This window comes from Brienomyrus brachyistius, chromosome 7 (assembly GCF_023856365.1).
Source record: "Brienomyrus brachyistius isolate T26 chromosome 7, BBRACH_0.4, whole genome shotgun sequence".
NCBI lineage: Eukaryota > Metazoa > Chordata > Actinopteri > Osteoglossiformes > Mormyridae > Brienomyrus > Brienomyrus brachyistius.
Genome location: NC_064539.1, coordinates 3,967,415 through 3,987,581, shown reverse-complemented (window position 1 = coordinate 3,987,581; position 20,167 = coordinate 3,967,415). Strand labels below are relative to the sequence as shown.

At 46.2% G+C, this 20,167-nt stretch overlaps 1 protein-coding gene across 1 annotated transcript in view; it reads left to right on the top strand.

Annotated features, from left to right (window-relative positions):
• The window catches only part of slc12a2 (solute carrier family 12 member 2), a 37,447-nt gene extending 17,396 nt beyond the window's left edge, over positions 1 to 20,051 (top strand). The window contains exons 2-17 of the mRNA XM_049019004.1: positions 1,888 to 2,007; positions 4,426 to 4,501; positions 4,917 to 5,012; positions 8,363 to 8,502; positions 9,406 to 9,516; positions 10,086 to 10,194; positions 10,386 to 10,513; positions 11,787 to 11,871; positions 12,146 to 12,300; positions 13,732 to 13,839; positions 13,969 to 14,092; positions 14,177 to 14,278; positions 16,666 to 16,821; positions 18,122 to 18,221; positions 18,864 to 18,975; positions 19,642 to 20,051. Of these exons, the coding sequence (XP_048874961.1) occupies positions 1,888 to 2,007; positions 4,426 to 4,501; positions 4,917 to 5,012; positions 8,363 to 8,502; positions 9,406 to 9,516; positions 10,086 to 10,194; positions 10,386 to 10,513; positions 11,787 to 11,871; positions 12,146 to 12,300; positions 13,732 to 13,839; positions 13,969 to 14,092; positions 14,177 to 14,278; positions 16,666 to 16,821; positions 18,122 to 18,221; positions 18,864 to 18,975; positions 19,642 to 19,827 (1,908 nt within the window). The 3' untranslated portion in view covers positions 19,828 to 20,051. The remainder of the gene's footprint in view (positions 1 to 1,887; positions 2,008 to 4,425; positions 4,502 to 4,916; positions 5,013 to 8,362; positions 8,503 to 9,405; positions 9,517 to 10,085; positions 10,195 to 10,385; positions 10,514 to 11,786; positions 11,872 to 12,145; positions 12,301 to 13,731; positions 13,840 to 13,968; positions 14,093 to 14,176; positions 14,279 to 16,665; positions 16,822 to 18,121; positions 18,222 to 18,863; positions 18,976 to 19,641) is intronic.
• Positions 20,052 to 20,167: the final 116 nt, after the last annotated feature.

Sequence of the window (20,167 nt, the reverse complement as noted above, 5' to 3'; positions counted from 1 at the left end):
GGATTCTGCAGGGCTGCATGGGTCACAGAGCCAATAACCAAGAGCAAACTATGCCCCCTAGTGTGTGTGCCTGTGTTTGTGTGTCCATCTGCTAATTTTGTAGCCCTTTTTAATATTGAAGGCAGTCTCCAGCAGCACCCAGTGGGCACAAACAGCCCGTGTTGGTAAGACTCTCTTAATCACCCTTTGGGTTCTGCCACCTTGTTCTGACACCTCATTGGTTAACCCTAATTGGCTTGTTTATGACCTCGCTATAAAAAGTGGTTTGTTATTCCAGACATGAAAATACTGAAAAGTTTTTATGCTTCTTGGTCACTTGTTCTGTAAACATTCATCCATTTGCCTTAATTTTGCTTGTCCTAGTGAGGACTGTGGTTTGTCCTCTGAAGTGCTGCATGCATGTGCGTATTCTGAGGGGTCCAGGATGTGAGCCTGCCTTCTGTCATCCCCAGAGCCTTGAAGTGAGGGGGTGGAGCAGGCAGGCGTGAGTGCCGCACATGTTTGTGTTTTCAAACTGCCTTTACGGTTTGTGCACAGTAATATCACTGCTTAATAAAAACATCACGGCTCTCAGTAGAAGCCTGCTGTTTTATTTTGGCTGACGGCAGTTTTCTCTGCTGGGCATGGGTATAAATGGGCGCCACTCGGCATCCTCCCGAATTTGGGTCTTGTGTGCGACTCGAGCCCGTGTGGTCCCAGGACACGGCCTAGACGGCGGTCAGTGGGTGCCGGGGCGATGCTGTTGCTGGGGGCGGAGCATGTTGCCATGCTGGCGACCATCCCGGAGGGCCACGTTGCTTTATAATTTACTAGCCCATTGTGCATCTGTAATAAAATACCTTTATAAAATTACCCCTCCACATACACAAACATTCTCTTCTCTGCCCCATTCTTCAGGTTTACCATAGTAGCATCTCGTAAATCATTTTATATCTGTTTTAATCGCACTCTGATCCTCCTGAGACAGGCTTCTGAACATTGTTTTTAGCTTAAATTTAATATTTCGAGTGTGAGGTGTTTTTATGCTGCACGTCTGTTTGGCATCAAACAGGTCAGCCTTCCCGTTTAGCAGACGTGGGCCGTGCTCATGGCGAGGGCTGGAATCGGGTTTCCCGTGAGGCGGTGCCCTCTGCTGTCGTGTGTGTGTGTGTCTGTCTCTGTCTGTCTGTCTGTTTGGGGGATGGGGAGTGTGGCTGGCAGTAACCCCGGAGATCAGAAATGCTAATATCTTATTTTCACTTAAAAGCAGGCTGATGCATCACAAAAACTACAGGTAATTCTGCAGCTAATGCAACAAACAAAGAACACAGTAGTGCTGTTGGACTGTGGTGTGTGATTCTGGCTGGAAACGGCGAGCGCCTTCCTGTCTAAAGGTGGCATTGGGATGACGTATGTCTTCGGCGTATGTCAGTGTTTGTTTGAGGAGGGGAGCAATCGTAGCAGCTCTCACTCACCCCCCCTTCCCTTTTGAGATTCCCATCAGCCCCTGGGAGCACCTGTCCCACCACCTGTGGATAGATGTCTGCACCCTCCCTGGTCTTAAAAGCCTGACAGGACTTCAGTAGATGTCGCCTAGCTTTTTGTTCTTTTTATAACATAACAGCCCCCTGCCACATCCCCCCCCCCCACCATTGCAGCCCTGATGCCAGACAGGATGTTGTAAACATCTCCAATGTTCATGAAAGCTTTTCCTTTCCACACCCCCCATGCCCATGACCTGGGGGCAGGGCGGGGGGGAAGCATATGCCTGCCTTCCGCGTCGCACCATTGTCTTGACGTAAAACTCCCTCAACGCCCTGTGGCCGGACTCTCCAGGAGTGTGACGTGGCCCTTGTCATGGTGACGTGGCCCTCACATTCTGACGGGGCCCTTACCTTTTGCCCACAGGAGCCTTTCGAGGATGGCTTCGCCAACGGAGAGGAGCTCACTCCCGCTGAGGAGGCCGCCGCCAAGGAGGCCGTGGATCCCAAGGGCGCCGTCAAGTTCGGCTGGATCAAAGGCGTCCTGGTGAGTATCACCGAAATCAGCCCTGCACATCCCACACCTGTCGACTGACTTTTACAAAAATAAAAATTAAATGCAAGTTTATCCTGTATGGATCTGGAAAAATAAAACTGTTGAATTTTTCGACTTCCTCATCGCTCAAAGCAGTGTTTCCCAATCCTCGGGGATCCACAGATGTTCCCGCTTGGAGGGAGCGGCAATGGGTCCCTGAGGACCAGATCGGGAAACACTACTTTAAGGCAGTATTGGATTTTGTTATTTTGATTTCCCTGTGTTCACTGTGAAGCCACGGTGCCACCTTCTAATCGGAACTTCCAGAGTCGGCTTTATTTTTTTTTGCTAGGGCTCAGAGCTGGCCAGACAGAATCGGACGCTCCTGCAGCGTTTGAGGTTAAGGGCCTTGCTGAAGGGCCCAGCAGTGATCATGACTACTCTGCCGAGATGATTGAAGCCCACAACCTTATGGAAACAGTCAGAGGTCGCGATCTCACTGAGCTACATTTCACCCTGGGGTGGATCTTTGGCCAGGGACATAAACAATTTGCTTCTTCATAAAGTGTCTCACCTGCCCTTGTGCGTTGTTGAATTTGATTTTCAGGTATTTATTTTTATTGATGCTTTTCTCAGTTTCTTTTGAGAGATATCAATTCCTTTCAGCTAATTCGGCAGTCATCCCCCCCCCCCCCCCCCCCAAGGAGGGTCTTTTGGTGGTACTGCTACACCTATCACGTTTATGCTCCGCAGAAAGGTTTCAGGAGCCTTTACGATGAACAACAAGCTCAGCCTAGGGTCTGCATGCTTCTTGTTTTCTTAATGGAAGCTGTACTTACAGATCTCTCATGACCGATTTTCGTGAAATATGTATTTATTATGCCCTTCCCTGCCTTTCCGGAGCTTGATAAATGTTGAACTGACTTGCGCCAAAGTAGGTAGCGGTTTTTTTAGATTCTTTTCTTGGCCCGCTTTCCTGTACATTACCAGGCAGGCCGTTGATATCCAAAGACCTTGTCAGAGTCAAGGTTAAATTGAGAACAGTACAGTATCGCCATATCACCGGTGTTCTGGCTGGCAGCCCTGACCTGTTATAGTTTTCATCGCCTTACCCTCAGACTAAATAAACGGAACCTCTCGCCCAGCCTCTGTGACCGAGTTTGAAAGGCACCCACCTTCACTTCGCGATGACGGATGAAGCACTGCCTCAAACCCTTGTCGTGAGAAGTGCCAATGGGAGGCGGTGCTCTAAGATCCTCCGGCCGGTCTGATTGGTGCGCCTCATAGTTCCATCACGCCCACTGCCTGCTCTGAGGGTCGTTTCAGTGCTGTGGCAGAATACTGCCACATGACTCCGAAGCGATAAGCACATTGTAACCATATTCCCTCCCCAACGATTATGTGCACATGCCACACAGGTGTTCCCTCAGTGAATTTGTGATTTTAGTCCTGAATGGGCTTTTTAAGAAGCTGAATGGCATTTGTTCTCTGGGGTTTGGTAACAGTGTGCCATGGCAATCTGTGTTGGCTCCTGAATGGTCCATTGTCCCCAGTCCCGGTGCCGTTCTGTTCCTTTGTCTCCCAACCTATGGCCCTTTCTTCTATACATTTCAACCTTATTTGTGACCCTCCAGCACAAAACTGTACACTTGGGTCAAAAATTAGAAATTAGGATTATGGTATCAAATGAGAGGGCACAAAAAAATCCTCAAATATGTAAAAATACGGCCATGCGACTTTGGTTTTGTGCTGGAGGGTCACATTTGTGTAATTTGTAACACTTTTTTTTGCACTGGATGTGTAAGCTGATGTTATGGAGTTGTTTTCTGAGACGTTCTTGGCTTGTTTTCCTTGTTTTCTTTAAGTTGCCTAAGCTGTCCCCAGCTACCCTGACATGGAGAACAGATGTCATGGCTGGCCGTGGCAAAGTCCCGGTTATTTTAATTAATCAGTGACTTTATTAATTATGAGTTGCACTTGGTGACATGAAGAATCCAGAATGAACCTACTTCAGATCACTCTGCATCTAATGAGTTTCTGGGTTATCAGTTGTAGAACTAGCAAAGATGCCGTTAAGCTGATGGTACCATGAGGATTGAGCTGATAGTATGGAGGAATAATAAAAGCTGGGGGGGGGGAATAAGTGTTGGGGTGGTGGACTCCAGGGACCAGTCAGCTTTCAGCCAGTGCCCCAATGGCCCCACCCTTGTATACACCCCTGACAAACCCTGATAAAACCAGTTTCTGCTGTGGGGCACACTTTCTTATTTTTTCTTTTTTAAAAAGTTTGCTTGTGCTGGATCTCATAGATCCATTCTCTCTAATCCTGACCATACCATTAACATCTAGGATTGGTGTGTTTTTGAGAAGCTGTCTGCCTGTTGGCCAATCAGTCACATACACCCCATTCCCCCCCCCTCTCCTGTGCAGGTGCGCTGCATGTTGAACATCTGGGGTGTGATGCTGTTCATCCGCATGCCGTGGATCGTGGGCCAGGCAGGCATTGGTAGGTGACTCCTCCGCCATCTTTGGTCATCAGCCCCCGTCCCACTGTTTGCATCTGCATTTCAGCCCAAACCGCCCCCCCCATCCTGTGTCTCACCCCCATCTGAAATGCTGCTTGTGGTCAGTCACCTACCACTAAACTCATTCTGTGGCTGCCATGCAAGTATTCACACAGTCCCTGCAAATACGGCGTTTTAAAGCTAAGGTGGAGGGGGGCAGGTTCCTCTGTTATCCCGGCCTATCAGGAGGCATGGAATGTACATCTTCATAGGAACATTCTCGTGAAAGTTAGTTACTTTTTTCTTTTTATAAACTAAGGGTCCATTTCTGCATGAAACGTTACCCAGTGCACCCGTCTACCCCGGCGATTGATTTCCAATGATCCTCTCTCAGCCATGTTTTTGTGTCTCTTCCAGCTCTGTCCTGTGTGATCGTGCTCATGGCGATGGTTGTGACCACCATCACCGGCCTGTCGACATCAGCCATAGCAACCAACGGCTTTGTGCGGGGAGGTGTGTACTTCCCGTCCTTCTGGATGCTTGTGTGTGTTTGTGCTACAGCGTCATTTTAAGTACTCTGCACACATTAATCACTGTGACTTTGCCGCTGTTCTCAACAAGGGAAGTATTGGCACTCGTTACCTAAGGTTGCTCAAATATGATTTATGTTGACCTAGGAAATTGTATTTACTTGCACACTTTTTATTAATTAGACTGGTTCCCGGGGTCTTTACCTTCCAGAATGCCAAGCTCTATTCAAGCTGTGTATCAGTTGTCTGACCCTTTTTGCATTCACTGCTGTTATGTCGAAAATGGGCAACTAGCACAGTGTCACTCTCTTCTTGAGGCAAAACACATAAGCGTAAGCATATGATGCTATGGCTGCCACTGATTTAAATTAGTGGGCTGATTCTGTGCTATCATTCTGGGAAATGGTTTATAACAACTGTGGGAATTTTGAATTAATAGGCAGATGTGAGGGTCGGTCACCTTGAAAGCTCTTCCTGGTTTAAGGCTCCCTACGTGATGAGGTGGTCCCTTAAAACGTAGTGGCCCTTTGCTGTGCATGTGAGTTTCGAGTGTTTCCCAAAAGGTGAAAAATAGTGATTAGCAGTTTGCTGTGCTCCCCTAATCCCCTTAGCCTCATAGCTGGACAAACAAAATGAAATAAGTACTCCAGTATGTTCTGTTCGACCTCTAAAATGGAAAGTTTAATTAACTTTCTCCATCGCGGCCTGTCATCGCCCCTGTGCTTTAATCTCTCGATCTTGAGGAAGGTCAAGGTATTATATACCGGGCGGAACCTAACTGGGGTAACTTGTCGTCTTGGATGATGAAGGACACTTGGTCGTCATCAGCTGACCTGTGAGAGTGTGTCTGCGTGTTTTTAAAGGTCTGGAGTCATCGGGTTCTGTGCCAGCTTGACATCTCTTCTATATTTTGGCTTCTCGTGTTAAAATTCCACCGAAAGCCCTCACCAGCAACTGGTGAACAGGTCGTTCTGCCATATCCAAGCCACGTCCGCTCGGGGTCAGCTCATCCGTTTGATGGGAAACAGTGAAAGATAAAGGCACGTGGGACGGCCCCCGTCTGGAGAATCCGCCGACGCATTCCCACTGTAATCGGAGAGCTGGGTCACACCGAGGTCAGCAGAAGGGCACGTGTAACCACAGCTTACTAAGTTTTAGCCTTTCACTTTTTTGGGGGAACTTTTGCCATGTAAATCCCAGATGTTACTTGCCCATCCGTCTGCCGCCACCCGCCCCCTGCTGACCGACCTCGAAACGTCCCGTCACAAAGGGCTGCCCGAGCCCCCGTGTCTGTCATTCCCACCATTCCCTTCGTCTTCTGGGCCCCGCAGTAGATAGTGTTTTTTTTTTTTTTTTTTGTGTGCCCTTACCCATGTATGCAGATACTTAAAAAATATTTTGAGTAAGATTAGGTAATATTTTCTCTCCCTGGAGTTATAACCAGATGCTGGAAAAATACAACTTTTTTTGGGGGGGTGGGATAAGGGGGAAGTTCGCAGCGTGTTGCTTGTGGAGATGTCGCAGTATTGTGAATAATTTGAGAAGGTGATCCTGTATCCCTTTAGATCTGTCATTCACACACGGCATCCCCTTGGAGATGGGCGAGGTCAAAAATAAGCAAACCGTTGAAATTTTGCTTTGTTTTCAGTGCCATCGAGAGGAGCGTGAGGTCATGTTGGAGCACGAGCCGTGCATCTTCAGTGTCATGTATAATTTAATATAGAACTATTACCATTCGCTCACTTAGCAGGCAGAAGTATCAGTGAAGCAGATCACCCGCCTCAGAGCGGCTGTGAAACATCTCATCATCTTCCATCCTCAGTCGGTGTGACCGGGGCGCGAGTGGCGGACGCTCATCTATAATTAGATGTGACTGAAATGACACACATAACGCTTCCTATGGTTCTCCTGGTCCATTGGTCAGCGGGGATTTAAATCCCCATAGAAACTAATCTTTTCATATATTCCAGTTATTCTGTAATCCTATGAAAATGCCGTATTTAATTGTAGACTTGCAAGCACAGAATGTTACCTTTCCTTTGTTTTGTAACCTTTGCAGCATTGCAGTAATAATAATTTTAATTATTAGTATTATTGCATAATCATATTAACGGCCTAATGACCATTTTACTTGTTTGGTTTCATATTCATATGTTCCTTTTGGTTTTAGCATTGTTAGAAGCTGGCTTGCCTCATTTATTACCTACACTAATGGCCAGAATTGTGGAAACATTTTGTTTTTAAAAAACTGCAGAACTTTATTCAGCTGCTGCCTCCCGTTTCTTATTTAATCATTCAGTGTACAATATTTGTAATTTTTTTTTTTATTTGTTTAAATCTTGCCAACAATGTTTGCATAGTAATTTTTAAAGTGTAAAGGCAAGAATGCTAGGTGTTTCCATGATTTTGGCCACTATTGTAGCATTGTTGTATTTTCTTTAGAAGTTTATGAACCGCTTTAATGTACTTGTGGAGTTCCGGGACGTTTAGCATTCCAGCAGCACGCGATGCACGTACGAGCTTGGCCATCTCGCATTTCACCAAATGCAAATGAAGGAACTTGAAGAGTGTTGTCATCAGGAGCGCAGCCACTGTCACTCAACGATGTTTGAGTCATTGGCTCAGGAGTTTTGACATCTGAAATGACCCAGAAGCAGCCCATGTTCGTGGGAAGTTTAGGCTTCCTGGGAAACCTCAGTTACCGAGAATTGCGCGGCTTGTTCAAACAAATGCGCATCCCTTGTCAAGCCTTGACTCGTCTGGATATTTAATATGGGTAGGGAACTGAGGATAACAGCAGACATTAAAAATTGAAGGTTAGCTTTGAATAGCTCCCTCTTGGTTAGTGCTTAGGTCCGTACTGATGCAAGCTTTCCTAATTCTGAGCAGAAGTTTGAGAAGGACCAATTGCCAGAATAAACTCAACATTTCAGTTAGCCACAACTATATAAATCACCGGATGTGTTTACAGTTTATGGTATTGATTTACAATTTTAGTTTATTTTTTATTAAATGTTGTTATGCCTTTGCTCTGCAATGGACTGGAATCCAATACTGGCTGTCCCCTGCCTCTTGCCCTGTGCTTCCTGGGATTGGCTCCAGGCTCACCATGACCCTGTACATATAAGTGGTCATGGAAGGTGCATGAATTATGAATTCAGCATGGTCAACTAATAATCAAGTAGACAGCCACTTCTGCTACGTAGCATTGCGTTTGGCTGGCGTGTAGTTGGTCTAGCTAACCTAAAAGTTAGCTATGTGGTGTAGATTTTGGGAATGGTCTTTGCTTTGGTTTGATGTGTGCAAAGCCTAAAAATGCTTTCTTTTCCACAGGCGGAGCATATTACCTCATATCCCGGAGTCTCGGCCCAGAGTTTGGAGGCTCCATCGGCCTCATTTTCGCCTTCGCCAACGCTGTGGCTGTCGCCATGTATGTTGTTGGATTTGCTGAAACCGTCGTGGAACTCCTGAAGGTAGCTGAAATCGCACTGTGCCCCCCTCCCTCCCACCAGCTTCATTGCGTTTGCCTATTTTTATTGATTTTAAACTGCTTCATGGCTAGCTCTGCCACCACCACCCCCCCACCCATTTTGAAGGTTTCAATTTTTACCAAAAATCCTTCACAGATGTGTGCTTTTGTCTATGAATGATTATCTTATGATTTAGTCCTTACAACTTCCTTCCATATTGTTAGTGGCAATGATTTATCTTTGATTTGTCCTATGTGAAAAGTCACTTTCCCACCGAAGTTCGGGAACCTTCCTGGGCCGACTTGAACAAGAACTTTCGTAATTTCCAGACACTTTCATGTGACTTACCTACCGCACAACAGGAACTGGGACCTTTTATACAAAATCAGCATGGGAGACACAAAAAGTTTTGTAGGTTAAGCTTGGTACATAATTTCATAAGTGCGGAAACCGTACCACTATGCTAAAACAATGGAGGATGAACAAGTCATTTTGTTAGTTATTGGGGGGTAGTGGGGTTATTGATGGCACAGCTCAGGGAGAAATTTCAACAGACTGATCTTTTGTTTTCCACAGAATAAAGAACAATGTAGTTATTCCAGTAATCCTGGCAAGTCACACCGCTGTCATCCCCCCGTACTTGGTATTGGCAATATTATACAACAATACACCCGTATCAGTCAAAATTTCCATATTGGTGCACCACTAAAAGACAGACAGGATAGCCAAAGCAGTTATACTGGTTTCTGAGAGAGGGCCTAAAGCAGGGTTCCCCATTCCTGGTCCTCAGGACTGGATTTGGGGAGCCCTGGCCTAAAGTGAGGTAGCTTTTGTTCCGTTGAATAACAGGAGGTTCATGGACCGCATGGAGAGTGTTGTCTTTTAAACAGGTTATGTCCACCGCAGGGTGCCGATGCCCTCATGATCGACGAGTCCAATGATGTGCGGTTGATCGGGAGCCTCACCATCGTTCTGCTGCTGGCCATCTCTCTGGCAGGAATGGAGTGGGAGGCCAAGGTAACGGCCCAGGGCTCTATTGATTCCACAGAGATTCCAATGTTTGTCTTCATCTGTATGTATCTCCCCCCAGAACCTACACATCAAACTACGGGTTTGCCCTTTTTATGTACTTCAGTTTTCAGACCCAAAAAGATTCATGGGAGGCTCAATACTGTGTGGAGGGGGGGAAAGCATTGGCAGGACAGTAAACATCTCAATATGGGAAGAAGCTAAATATTGAATAAAAAGTACCTAGAATACACATACCTGATGTTGGCATGGATTGTATAAATTGGGCTCTTCAGACTTCTCTTGAAATGGGGACCTTGCCATCTCTTGGAGACTGTAGACAAATGTTCCTTAAGAGGATAACACAGGGCCAGTTCTGGTTTGAGGTGCATGCAATGAACAAAAGCAACTCCATCCTGAGTGGAATAGTTCTCTGGTGGTCTCCATAACAAATTAATGTGCATTGTTATCCTCTATTCTGGGCTGGACCCAGAATCAGGGAAATGAATTGAGTTTTCCCTGACAACCCCCTTGGTCTGAGCGTGATTTTTATCTTTTCCCCCCTTTCACTTTTTCAGGCTCAGATCTTCCTGCTGTTTATTTTGTTGACTGCCATCGCCAACTACTTTATTGGGACCTTCATTAATGTGGAGTCCAAGCAACCCAAGGCCTTCTTTGGATACAAAGGTTTGAGCTGCACGCAAATATTGTACCCAGTTATTCTTGTAATGTCAAGCTTTTTATTTATAGCAGGTTGTAATGTTCCTAAACTAATGATTATCTCTTTAGTGGCATTTAGACTAAACCACGTAAATTATTCAGTTTTTTTCTCTGGAGCAGTACGAAATGAGCTTTGTTCCATGATATGTCTCCTTCAGCTGCGATAATGTTGGAGAACATGGGTCCAGACTTTAAAGAAGATCAGACGTTCTTCTCAGTGTTTGCCATCTTCTTCCCAGCGGCCACTGGCATCTTGGCTGGTGCCAACATCTCTGGAGACCTGGCGGTGAGAACTTGTTGGCTCTGGTTTTGCCGAATTCTGAAGCTATAGCTGATGCATTTGCGTTTTAAGGTGTGCCGTTCTTCACGTCACACTCTGTACTGTCTTACTTTTCTATCGGCATTTTGCCAGGACACTGGTGTTTTTCAACCCAGATCTCAACATATTTGACCAGCTGCCTATAGTTAGAACGTTAACAATGGCTGGAAATTGATCAAGTGATGCTGGGAAGCTGCTTGTGTTGGATGGTTAGTTGCTGTAAAGGCATGTCCCATTTCTGGTGTAAAAATATTATTTAGCAGTAAAGATACTGAATAGCCATTCACCCCCATGGTTGCTGTTGTTCCTGTTTGGACATTTTAAATGGAAGAACTAGCATATAAATGCAAATACATTTTTATTGTACTGTTAAATGTACTCAAATGGATTGGATGCTAGTGTTCTTCGCAACTTATTGCCTATTATTAATCTTACGATTGCTGTTTTTAGTTTCTTGGTAAACCAAGAACTTTATCTAACTTATCTACTCTAGGACTAAGATGGGGTGTTTAATTTGCTTTCCTGTGATGGTGTGCTTTTATATCCCAGCTTTTTAGGGGGCATTTCTTTCTGGGTGCTATTCAGCTCAAAACAGGATGGTCCCTTGAATTATTTGCGGACTATCTATTCCCATCCAAGACAAATAAGTTTCTAGAAACCTCCACAATTAGGATTAGGGTTATCACCCATTCATGGTATGTCCATCATAGTCCAAATGGCTTGGATACCGAGGGTAGGTCAGTAGTGAGAAACTGGCCTTTTGGTTCTTTGCTGGGTTGGACTAACTCATATTGTCAATGTCTAATTCAACCGAGTGGGAGTCAGCAGAGGAGCCAGTGGGATATGGGTGAGGCTTTGTGGGTGACTGACAGCACTCAGTGCCAACCACACCAGGCGTCAAAGTCCTGTTTCACAACTTAGCCTGTTTTTCACCTGAGCCACAGTTTGGATTGTGGCTGGAAACCTGAGTACCTGGGGACAAACCCACACAAACACAGGGTTGGAAATATAAACCGCACAGATTTAGGGTTTTAATTCATAGCCCTGGTGGTCCGAGACAGTAACAATATCTACTTGGCTGTCCCTGTAGGGCGCTGGACACGAAGTTTGCTAATCGAGGTCCATATTGTGACTGAGAGAGGCACTGTTTCTGCAACTTCCTCTCGAAGTTCCTCAACTTCCTTACAGCTCTTCATTGTGGCTCGGCGCTTTAAATAGATGTTCTGTTCTGTGTCCTCAGGATCCACAGATGGCTATTCCCAGGGGAACGCTCTTGGCCATCCTGATAACCGGCGTGGTTTACTTGGGTGTCGCCATCACTGCTGGTGAGGGCAGAATTATTCTCTTCCCAGACGTTTTCTATGTGGAGAAATCTAGGCAGGTTGTTCTGGTCATGCTCAGACCGATCCAATTTAACATCATCAACCTTCATAGTCCATGTCACTTGGAATAACGTTTAGATTTGAATTTGTAAGCTGGCCTGACCAGGGTTCAGCACCTTTGAGGGTGTTTTGACAAAAACTCCTTAAGCTATTTGATGCACTGGCTAAGGATCCTGTATTCCATGTGGTGTAAGGGCGCCCTTTCATTTGCCTGCAGGGTCCTGTATCGTGCGCGAGGCCACAGGCAACGCCAACGACACCATCAGCGGCAGCGCCGCGGCCAACTGCACTGACGCCGCTTGCAGCCTCGGTTTTGACTTCTCCGCCTGCAAGTCCAGCGAGTGCAATTATGGACTCCAGACTGATTTCCAGGTATCCTGGGTTTGCGACAGGCTGCCAGACCAAACCGGAAACCCTGCCACTGTACCCTCAACCCAGAAAGGTTCCATTGTGTGTCCTGTATTAGTATGCATCAATAAAATGACAGACTTTGTGCTCATACCTAGTAAATGGAGGGAAATTAATGAAAACCAGTGGAAGGACCTTGAAGACCAGTTCCTGGAATAATGGCAATTGTATCCCGGATCACAAGGCACTGTTTACCATGCGAGCTGAAAGGCGGCCTTTTAGGGTCTCTCCCGTGATGCCAACGTCATTTGAGAGTGGCCAGGGCGCGGAAGGGCCTCAAAGGGACCTCAGTGTCCCATCTCCCCGCCAAGCGTTGCAGTCCGCTGAAGAGGGGCTTGTCCTTGACTCTCTCTCTTCCTTCCATTGTTATTCTGCTGCTCAGGCCTCCATTGTCTTTAAACGTCATGCTCATTATATCCACGAACTGGCCATGGCAGATCTTCGCCCTCTGCCCCCCATCGTTAGCAAAATGACTAATTGATCCCCGGTGCCTGTGAACCCTTGACGACTGATTTTATCTAACTTTTACTGCGGACATGGCCAGCACTGGCTCTCAGGACTATTCTGGTGGCTATCTCAAATGATTTCTTGATGGTAAAATCTCTAAGGAATAAGTGAATTTTTTTTTTTTGTTTGTTTTGTTTGCCGTCTCTTAGCTCTTTGTCTTTCGACTGAGAAAGTGTAAACGTTTAGCTGGCAGGCAAGTAGCTTTTGAGATGTATGTGGTTAGACTGGTTTACCGGACTGCCCGCTTGCCTTAGACGGCCTCCTAGGAAACATGGCACCTGTTTTGCCATACCCAGCTTAGCCCGCCAGCATAGACTGTTCACTGCCTCGATGCACGACCCCAGGATAGCGTGAGGCCCGGGATTCTTTGGAAGCAATTCCTTTTCAACAAAACAAAGCTAATGTTCCTCCGTAGCCCGGCTCCCAGTCGAGGTAGATTTAATGACCTACCCTAGCTGTGAACTCTGCTTGCAATGAGCTCATTCAGTACACATATATATATATATAAATTTGCTATATATGGACCAGTCTGTTTCCCCTCCCCCATGTGCAAAGAACTCGAGTAAATATGTTAAGCACCACGGAGGGCATAATTTAATAACCTGTTCTAATTCATAACACGTGTTGCATGTTTTTAACATTTAAACGTTTAACATTTAAGATTAAAATGGTTTGCTGAAGAAAATGCCACATGAACTCCAATTTCAGCGTTGCTCTGCAAGCTATTTCAGAAGTGATTCATGTGATTTTTGCATTTTTATTATCGAAGGTACAACCAAATGTAGTTTTTAGGTGCTTTACAACCGCAGTTGCATTCAGCCTCAAAGTTTTGGAAACCAGTGTCAGTAAGTAAGGAACCGAAGGTTCTCCTCCTCCTTTTTCTTCCAGGTCATGGCCCTGGTGTCGGGCTTTGGGCCGCTCATCACTGCCGGAATCTTCTCAGCCACTCTCTCCTCGGCCTTGGCGTCCCTGGTCAGTGCGCCCAAAGTCTTCCAGGTGAGCTCCCCTGCCTGGGCTGTGCTTGTTTGAGGGTAACTGTGGCTGTTTCCATGGTGACCGCCTCCCTGCATTCCCATCGTGTTTCTGAATGTCAATGCAGGACTTTCTCCCTCTCATTTTCCCCAGGCACTGTGCAAGGACAACATTTATCCCGGCCTGAATTTCTTCGCCAAAGGTTATGGCAAGAACAACGAGCCCTTTCGTGGTTACCTGCTCACCTTTATTATCGGGCTGGCCTTCACCCTCATAGGTAGGCTTGTAGTCCGACGCGCTAGGTGGCCCTCAGACAAAGCCCCATCTGCTCTTAATGGCGTCTTTCTTTCCCTTTACCTAGCGGAGTTGAACGCCATCGCACCCATCATTTCAAACTTCTTCCTGGCCTCCTATGCCTTAATCAACTTCTCAGTGTTCCACGCCTCTCTCGCCAACTCTCCAGGTGAGACCCAATCGAAAACCCAGATGGGTGGAGCTTACTTGCGTGGGTGGGGATGATGGCTGGGATGAATGTTCACCACAGCAGGTTAATTACAGAGCGCAGCTACTGTCTTGTAGAGATCTTTCCAAAGATGTGCTGTCGTCCATAGTGTCACTAATTACAAGCTGCTATTTTAATTGTTAATTAATGTATCCCGCTTTAGTTGGCAGGGAGAAATGTATGCTAGCGGCCAATACGCTTAAGCCAGACAGGGGCTTTGTAGTCTGCTCACAATGACTGTTAATCCCCTAGAGTTTACTATGGTAAGTTAATGGTTATTCAATACATTGCTCTGCCTTTTGGACACCAGGGAGTTGTTTTATATACTCTTCGGGGGCAGTAAGAGTAGATGAGGCTTAAGCTGCATGATGAACTTAAAAACCCCAAAATATTACTAACCAATAGCAGTCATTTGAACTCATTTTCAGTTGATGAGGCCCCACCTATTTGGTCGGTCCATGGGCAATAAATAACATCTGGTTAGTCTCAGTTCGCAATGCATGCTGGGTAATTTAGCCACTGTTCAGCAAACTTTTGTTTAATGGTTTTATGAAGGCCGTTTTTAAAGCCTGGCTGTTGACATTTGAATAGTCAAGAGGTCTCTGTGTTTTCCTAGAAGAGTTTAAATAACGCTGTCATTTATGTGGATATAAAAGCAGCTTCCCATGACTGTCATAATGGGCCTGTACAGAGTTCTGGCCTTGACGTCTTGGCATCTAATTGCATAAGCAAGGCTGGGGGGGCACTTTGGCTGGGGTTCATTTAACCTTTTTGTTCAATTTATACATTTTACATCCTGACTTCTGCATCTGGCAGCGAGGTAGAACCTGCATTAAATCACATGGAGCCGAAGTTGAGAATGTAGTTTAATACTCTGCAAGCACTCAGTGAGGGTGTTTACTATTTAGGTTGGCTTTGTGTTTTGTCGATTGAGAGAAACACACCGTAAGAGTGGTCGCACTACAATTATAGATGGATTAATTCTGGCAGACTTATTTCTGCCTTTGTGTGTGGGGGGGGGGGGGGGTTGGGGTAAAAGTAAAGTGCAAATGTCCAGACATTTTTATCTGATATTAGCATCTCTTGGAAGATGTACTTTTTATTTATTTTACTCTTGGAAAGGTCAGTTGTGCAGGCACTGGTGCTCAGTCCTCCAGAAGCCACTCGACCGTTGACTTTCCTCTCGGATGATCCTTAAATATACAAAGAGTGGCAGATAGCTATGGCACATAGCAGGAGCCCGAGCCCAGGCACCTTGCAGCCTTCCGGGGATGGTCGTTCCCGCTCAGTAGTTCCTGTTTCAGCTGGACTACCGTGATGCACCTACCACGTTTTCAAAACGAGTGGCTGGGGGGTGGGCATGGAATTAAACTGTCAGCGATCTGTCAGACCCCAACAGTCGATGTGACGGATTTTAGCTGTGATTTGTTTGTATCTGTCCCCTCTGCCTTACACGGGAGCCATTTCAGGGCTGGAGCCGCCCTGAGTGCAGAATTATCATAAGCGTGATGATTGCCTGCTTATTTTCATTAAAATCTGCCAGCTGCTGCAGTCAAGATGAGGCTGCGCTGATTTAAAAGTGGGGGAAAAACAAGAATACTGGGCAGAGTTAGGGTTAGGGGTGTAGATTTTGAAAGCAAATATAATTTGGTGTCGAGTTAAATTTTGGCTTTTAAATGATGTCGTCTTTTACTGCGATCTCCTGTGGGTTTGGCAGGGCAATCAGGTATGATTGCAGCGTTTATTGAACTTGAAGGATTTAGGGGTAAAGGGTTTACAAATAAATAAAATAAAGATGTATTAGTTATGCAGCATGATGTTGAAGCATTAGAAGAGACATTCTACTCAGTCTGTGGTGTAAAAATAATAAATAAATGCAGTGTCGTCTGCGGTGTGACTTGCACCCTACAATAGGTACCCCTGGGGATTGTGTGGACGATGTGCTTTGTCATTGTATCCTAGTGTGGCGCTGTCACATTTAATTACAAACTCCCGCTAGCCTTGCCGCAGTGTCACGGATGCGTACTGTTAGCGTTTAGCGCTTTTAACCGGTGCTAACACACCCTGATTCGTATGTGATTCTGGCTGGTTAGAGTGTGGTGTGATGTACTGGCTTATGGAAGCTGAGGTTTTTCGAAATCTGCTGCTAAAGAATTGCTGAGATTGTTATCCAGTTTGGACAGCAAACCTGTGGTTCATTTTTATTTAAGTATGTATTTGACCCAGTTCTACAATAAAGAGCTGCAGTTTTAGAAGGGATATGGGCTGTCTGCCTAGAGCTTTGATTTTTTTTAATTTTTTTTTTCCCCCCCATCTCACCTGTTGATCCCCCCCCTTTTCTGGAACAGGGTGGAGACCCAGCTTCAAGTACTACAACATGTGGGTGTCACTGGCAGGCGCCGTGCTCTGCTGCGTGGTCATGTTCGTCATCAACTGGTGGGCGGCCCTCCTGACCAACGTCATTGTGCTGGCGCTCTACATCTACGTCAGCTACAAGAAGCCCGGTGAGGCTGGCTGGTTCAGCTCTAGTCAAGTGGGCCTTTGAGCTCACACCCGCCATATTCGGTACACTGCATGCAGTGATAAGGAATACGGCTGCCCAGTACAGTGGGACCACATATATGCAAGAAGTGTAGCGATAGACGGGACAAGTGCAGGGGAAAACAACATTAACAACATTGGCACACAATGTACAAGTAAACAAATGATGGAATGTTTGGAATTTAGAGTAATGCAGCCGAGTTGCATGTAAATAGTATGAATGGGAGAATAAATTAATATTATTAAAGTATTAGCAGTGGCAATAGTGACAAAGTGGATGACAGAGTCCAAATCAGTGGGGCAGTAAAGAGTTCAGGGTCCGGATGACCATAGGGAAGAAGATGTTAGTCTGGAACTGGCCCGGATATTCTAGTACCTCCTGCCAGACAGAAGGGGGGAAAAGACTGTAGAAAGGGTGGGGAGGTGGTGGTGGTGATGGTCTCTGTAGTTTTACTAGGCGGAAGAAATGGCCAATGTTTTGGGCGTGGCGCGGTTAACATGCTTGTATCGATCCGTTGGTCCTCCTCGGTTCACTCTTTGAAGCCATTCTCTGAGCATTTGCTCTGCTGATACAGGAGACCTCCCAGTAATATGATTTGGGATTCGCGCTGCAGCGCTTTTAATCAGACACGCTGGATGCTTCCTGCCGCTGACCCCCGGGTGCTCAGGCGAGCGCGCTTGCGGTGATGGGACCTGGAAAAGAACCTCACTCATAATCCCTTAATGGGTCGTGATGAGAATCTTCTGCCATCCACACATTGCAAGCCTCTAATTCACCAGGAAATGTTGCATGCATGTACACTGTAATTTTGGCTGTGGCTCACCAGTGCTGGGGTGCGTGTGCGTGTGTGTGTGTGTGTGTGTGTGGGGATTGTTTGCTAACTGGTTTTTTTAAAACATCTCTGACCCAGAATGTAATGTTTTCTTAAACTGGAACAATGTGGCATGGAACAGGTTGCTGCACCATTCAAGTTCCTCTTAAACTGTAGTTTTTAAGAGTCTTATTTGCTTGTGTTGTAAATTATACTGCTTTAATTTACTGTCAGGGCGTTTCGTGTTAAGCTGTAAAACTCTGTTTGTATGACTGTAAGCGGTTAGTCAGTGACAATGAGTGTAAACGGAGCAGGGAAATGTCTGTCGCTGCAGGGCAGGACTGTGCATGGTTCTTCTCGTTTAATTTTACTCGCAATAGCTTGGGTTATATGATCTGAGCTTGCAAATCACTGAGTGGGGAGGGGGGTGTCTTTGGGTCTGTGTTTACAGATGTCAACTGGGGCTCCTCCACCCAAGCCCTGACCTATCACCAGGCCCTGATGCACACACTGCACCTCAGCGGAGTGGAGGACCACGTCAAGAACTTCAGGTTCATCCTCTCTGTTGCCCCATATATTCCTCATGGGGGTGCAGCCCTTAAATTTCTCGTTGCCATGGCCCAAAGTCCAAAAACTTAAAAACACGATTTAATCCAAAGCCTCGGGTTTTGTTTTCTTGAAGTTTTACATGTTTATTAGGCTGGATATATGCCCCTCACTTTCCAGAACAGCTCTCTCCCACAGCAGCTTCTGTTTAATTGGTCCATCATTTAGGATACTGCTGCTTGATGGAAGGCTGTCAGAGTAAACGCAGCCCCGCTCTATTAGTCTCTGTTAGGGTTGCATAACACCTGCTGCCCCTTCATCCCCACCCCAAATGAAGAGAACGAGAAGCTGAGTGGTTAGAATATTCTAGGCTTTGAATTTTTTTATATATATATTTTTTTGTTTTGTCCAGATGGCAATCGGCCTCTGAAAGTGCTTCTACTAAATGTCAGATTTCAAGGTTTTCCTTCCTGGTCTTGTTTCTGGCTGTATTCCCCAGTGCTGAATGTATTTGCAGACTCGTGTGCAGTAATACCCTGTCTGATTCGTGGGCGGGGCCATATTTGTCCCATGTGTGAGCGAATTTTCTCTTCGAAATGACTCTTCAGCCGCGCTGCATGTTTACGAAGGTGTTCCCCCGCCCACAGACCCCAGTGCCTGGTCATGACTGGCTACCCCAACTCCCGGCCTGCCCTGCTGAACCTGGTGCATGCTTTCACCAAGAACGTGGGCCTGATGATCTGCGGGCACGTGCGCATGGTGGGTGGCCGATCTGTCGTGGGTCATGGCGGTGTTCTCATCGGTTTTGTTTGTTTAAAATCTCTATCCTGTATGCTCTTCGGATCTTAAGCTTCCCTCTGGTGCTGTGTGCTGAAACGCTATGTATTTCAGTCGCCTGTAGCACGCAGCAATAAAACCATGGCTCAGTCGCCTGTAGCACGCAGCAATAAAACCATGGCTCCATTTAGATGAGCTGGAGTGGTTGGTGATGTAATCATACCATGGTGTAAAATGCACTTTGTGTTGCCTCTCCTGCCAGGCTGGATGAAAAGCACAGTATAATCAAACCCACATTGCCTGGACGCCACCGGCTCTGGCGGCCCAGAACCCCAGCGGTCCACTGGCCCGGTCTGCAGAACAACACGTCCCTAATTGGATGTCTGATTTCATATTCCGTTACAAATTAATCCAAAAACATGAGCCTTGCTGTATGGCCAGGGGTGAAAGTATTCTCTAATAAAAGGAATGTATTTTCCTGACTTGACGTGCTGTGACTAGACAGCTTTTCGTCATGAATGGATAAATTCTAGCTTTACTATGAAGTTGCTATGAGGAGTGTTAGTCAGTTGGAAGTTCTTGTGTACTTGTGTTGCTGTCAGGGCTGCAGAGTTTTAAGGTCTGTCCCTGGTCCTGTTTTGTCTCCAGACGCCTCGCAGGCCGAACTTCAAGGAGCTGGCCACTGACCAGGTGCGCTACCAGCGTTGGCTGCTGAAGAATGAAACCAAGGCCTTCTATCTGCCTGTGTTTGCTGATGACCTGAGGCAAGGTGCCCAGTACCTTCTCCAGGTGAGTTGGTGGCTGCCCCTCATCCACAGTAACTGTATTGCTTGAAGATGTTTACGTTGGTGTTGATGTCGATTTTATCATCGAAATAAGGCAAAAGACTGCATTCTCAAACTAGTGCAGTGTTTTAAGGCTTACTTTTGCTAAACCATGTTTCTTCCCTTGGATTCTGCACAGGCATCTGGCTGTCGCATGAATTGTTTAGCACACGTCGTTCTTAATTGCAGTTTTCACCCAGCTCTCCTCTGACAAGGCCATCTGAGTCAGATGTCGTCTATTTATGTTGCCGCTGGCAGCCCTCTGAAAGTCTGAGCCAGAATCTGAACCTCGACTTCTTTTACAGAATTGTGCCAGAATAGTGACACAATACACAGGAAGCTTAGCCTGC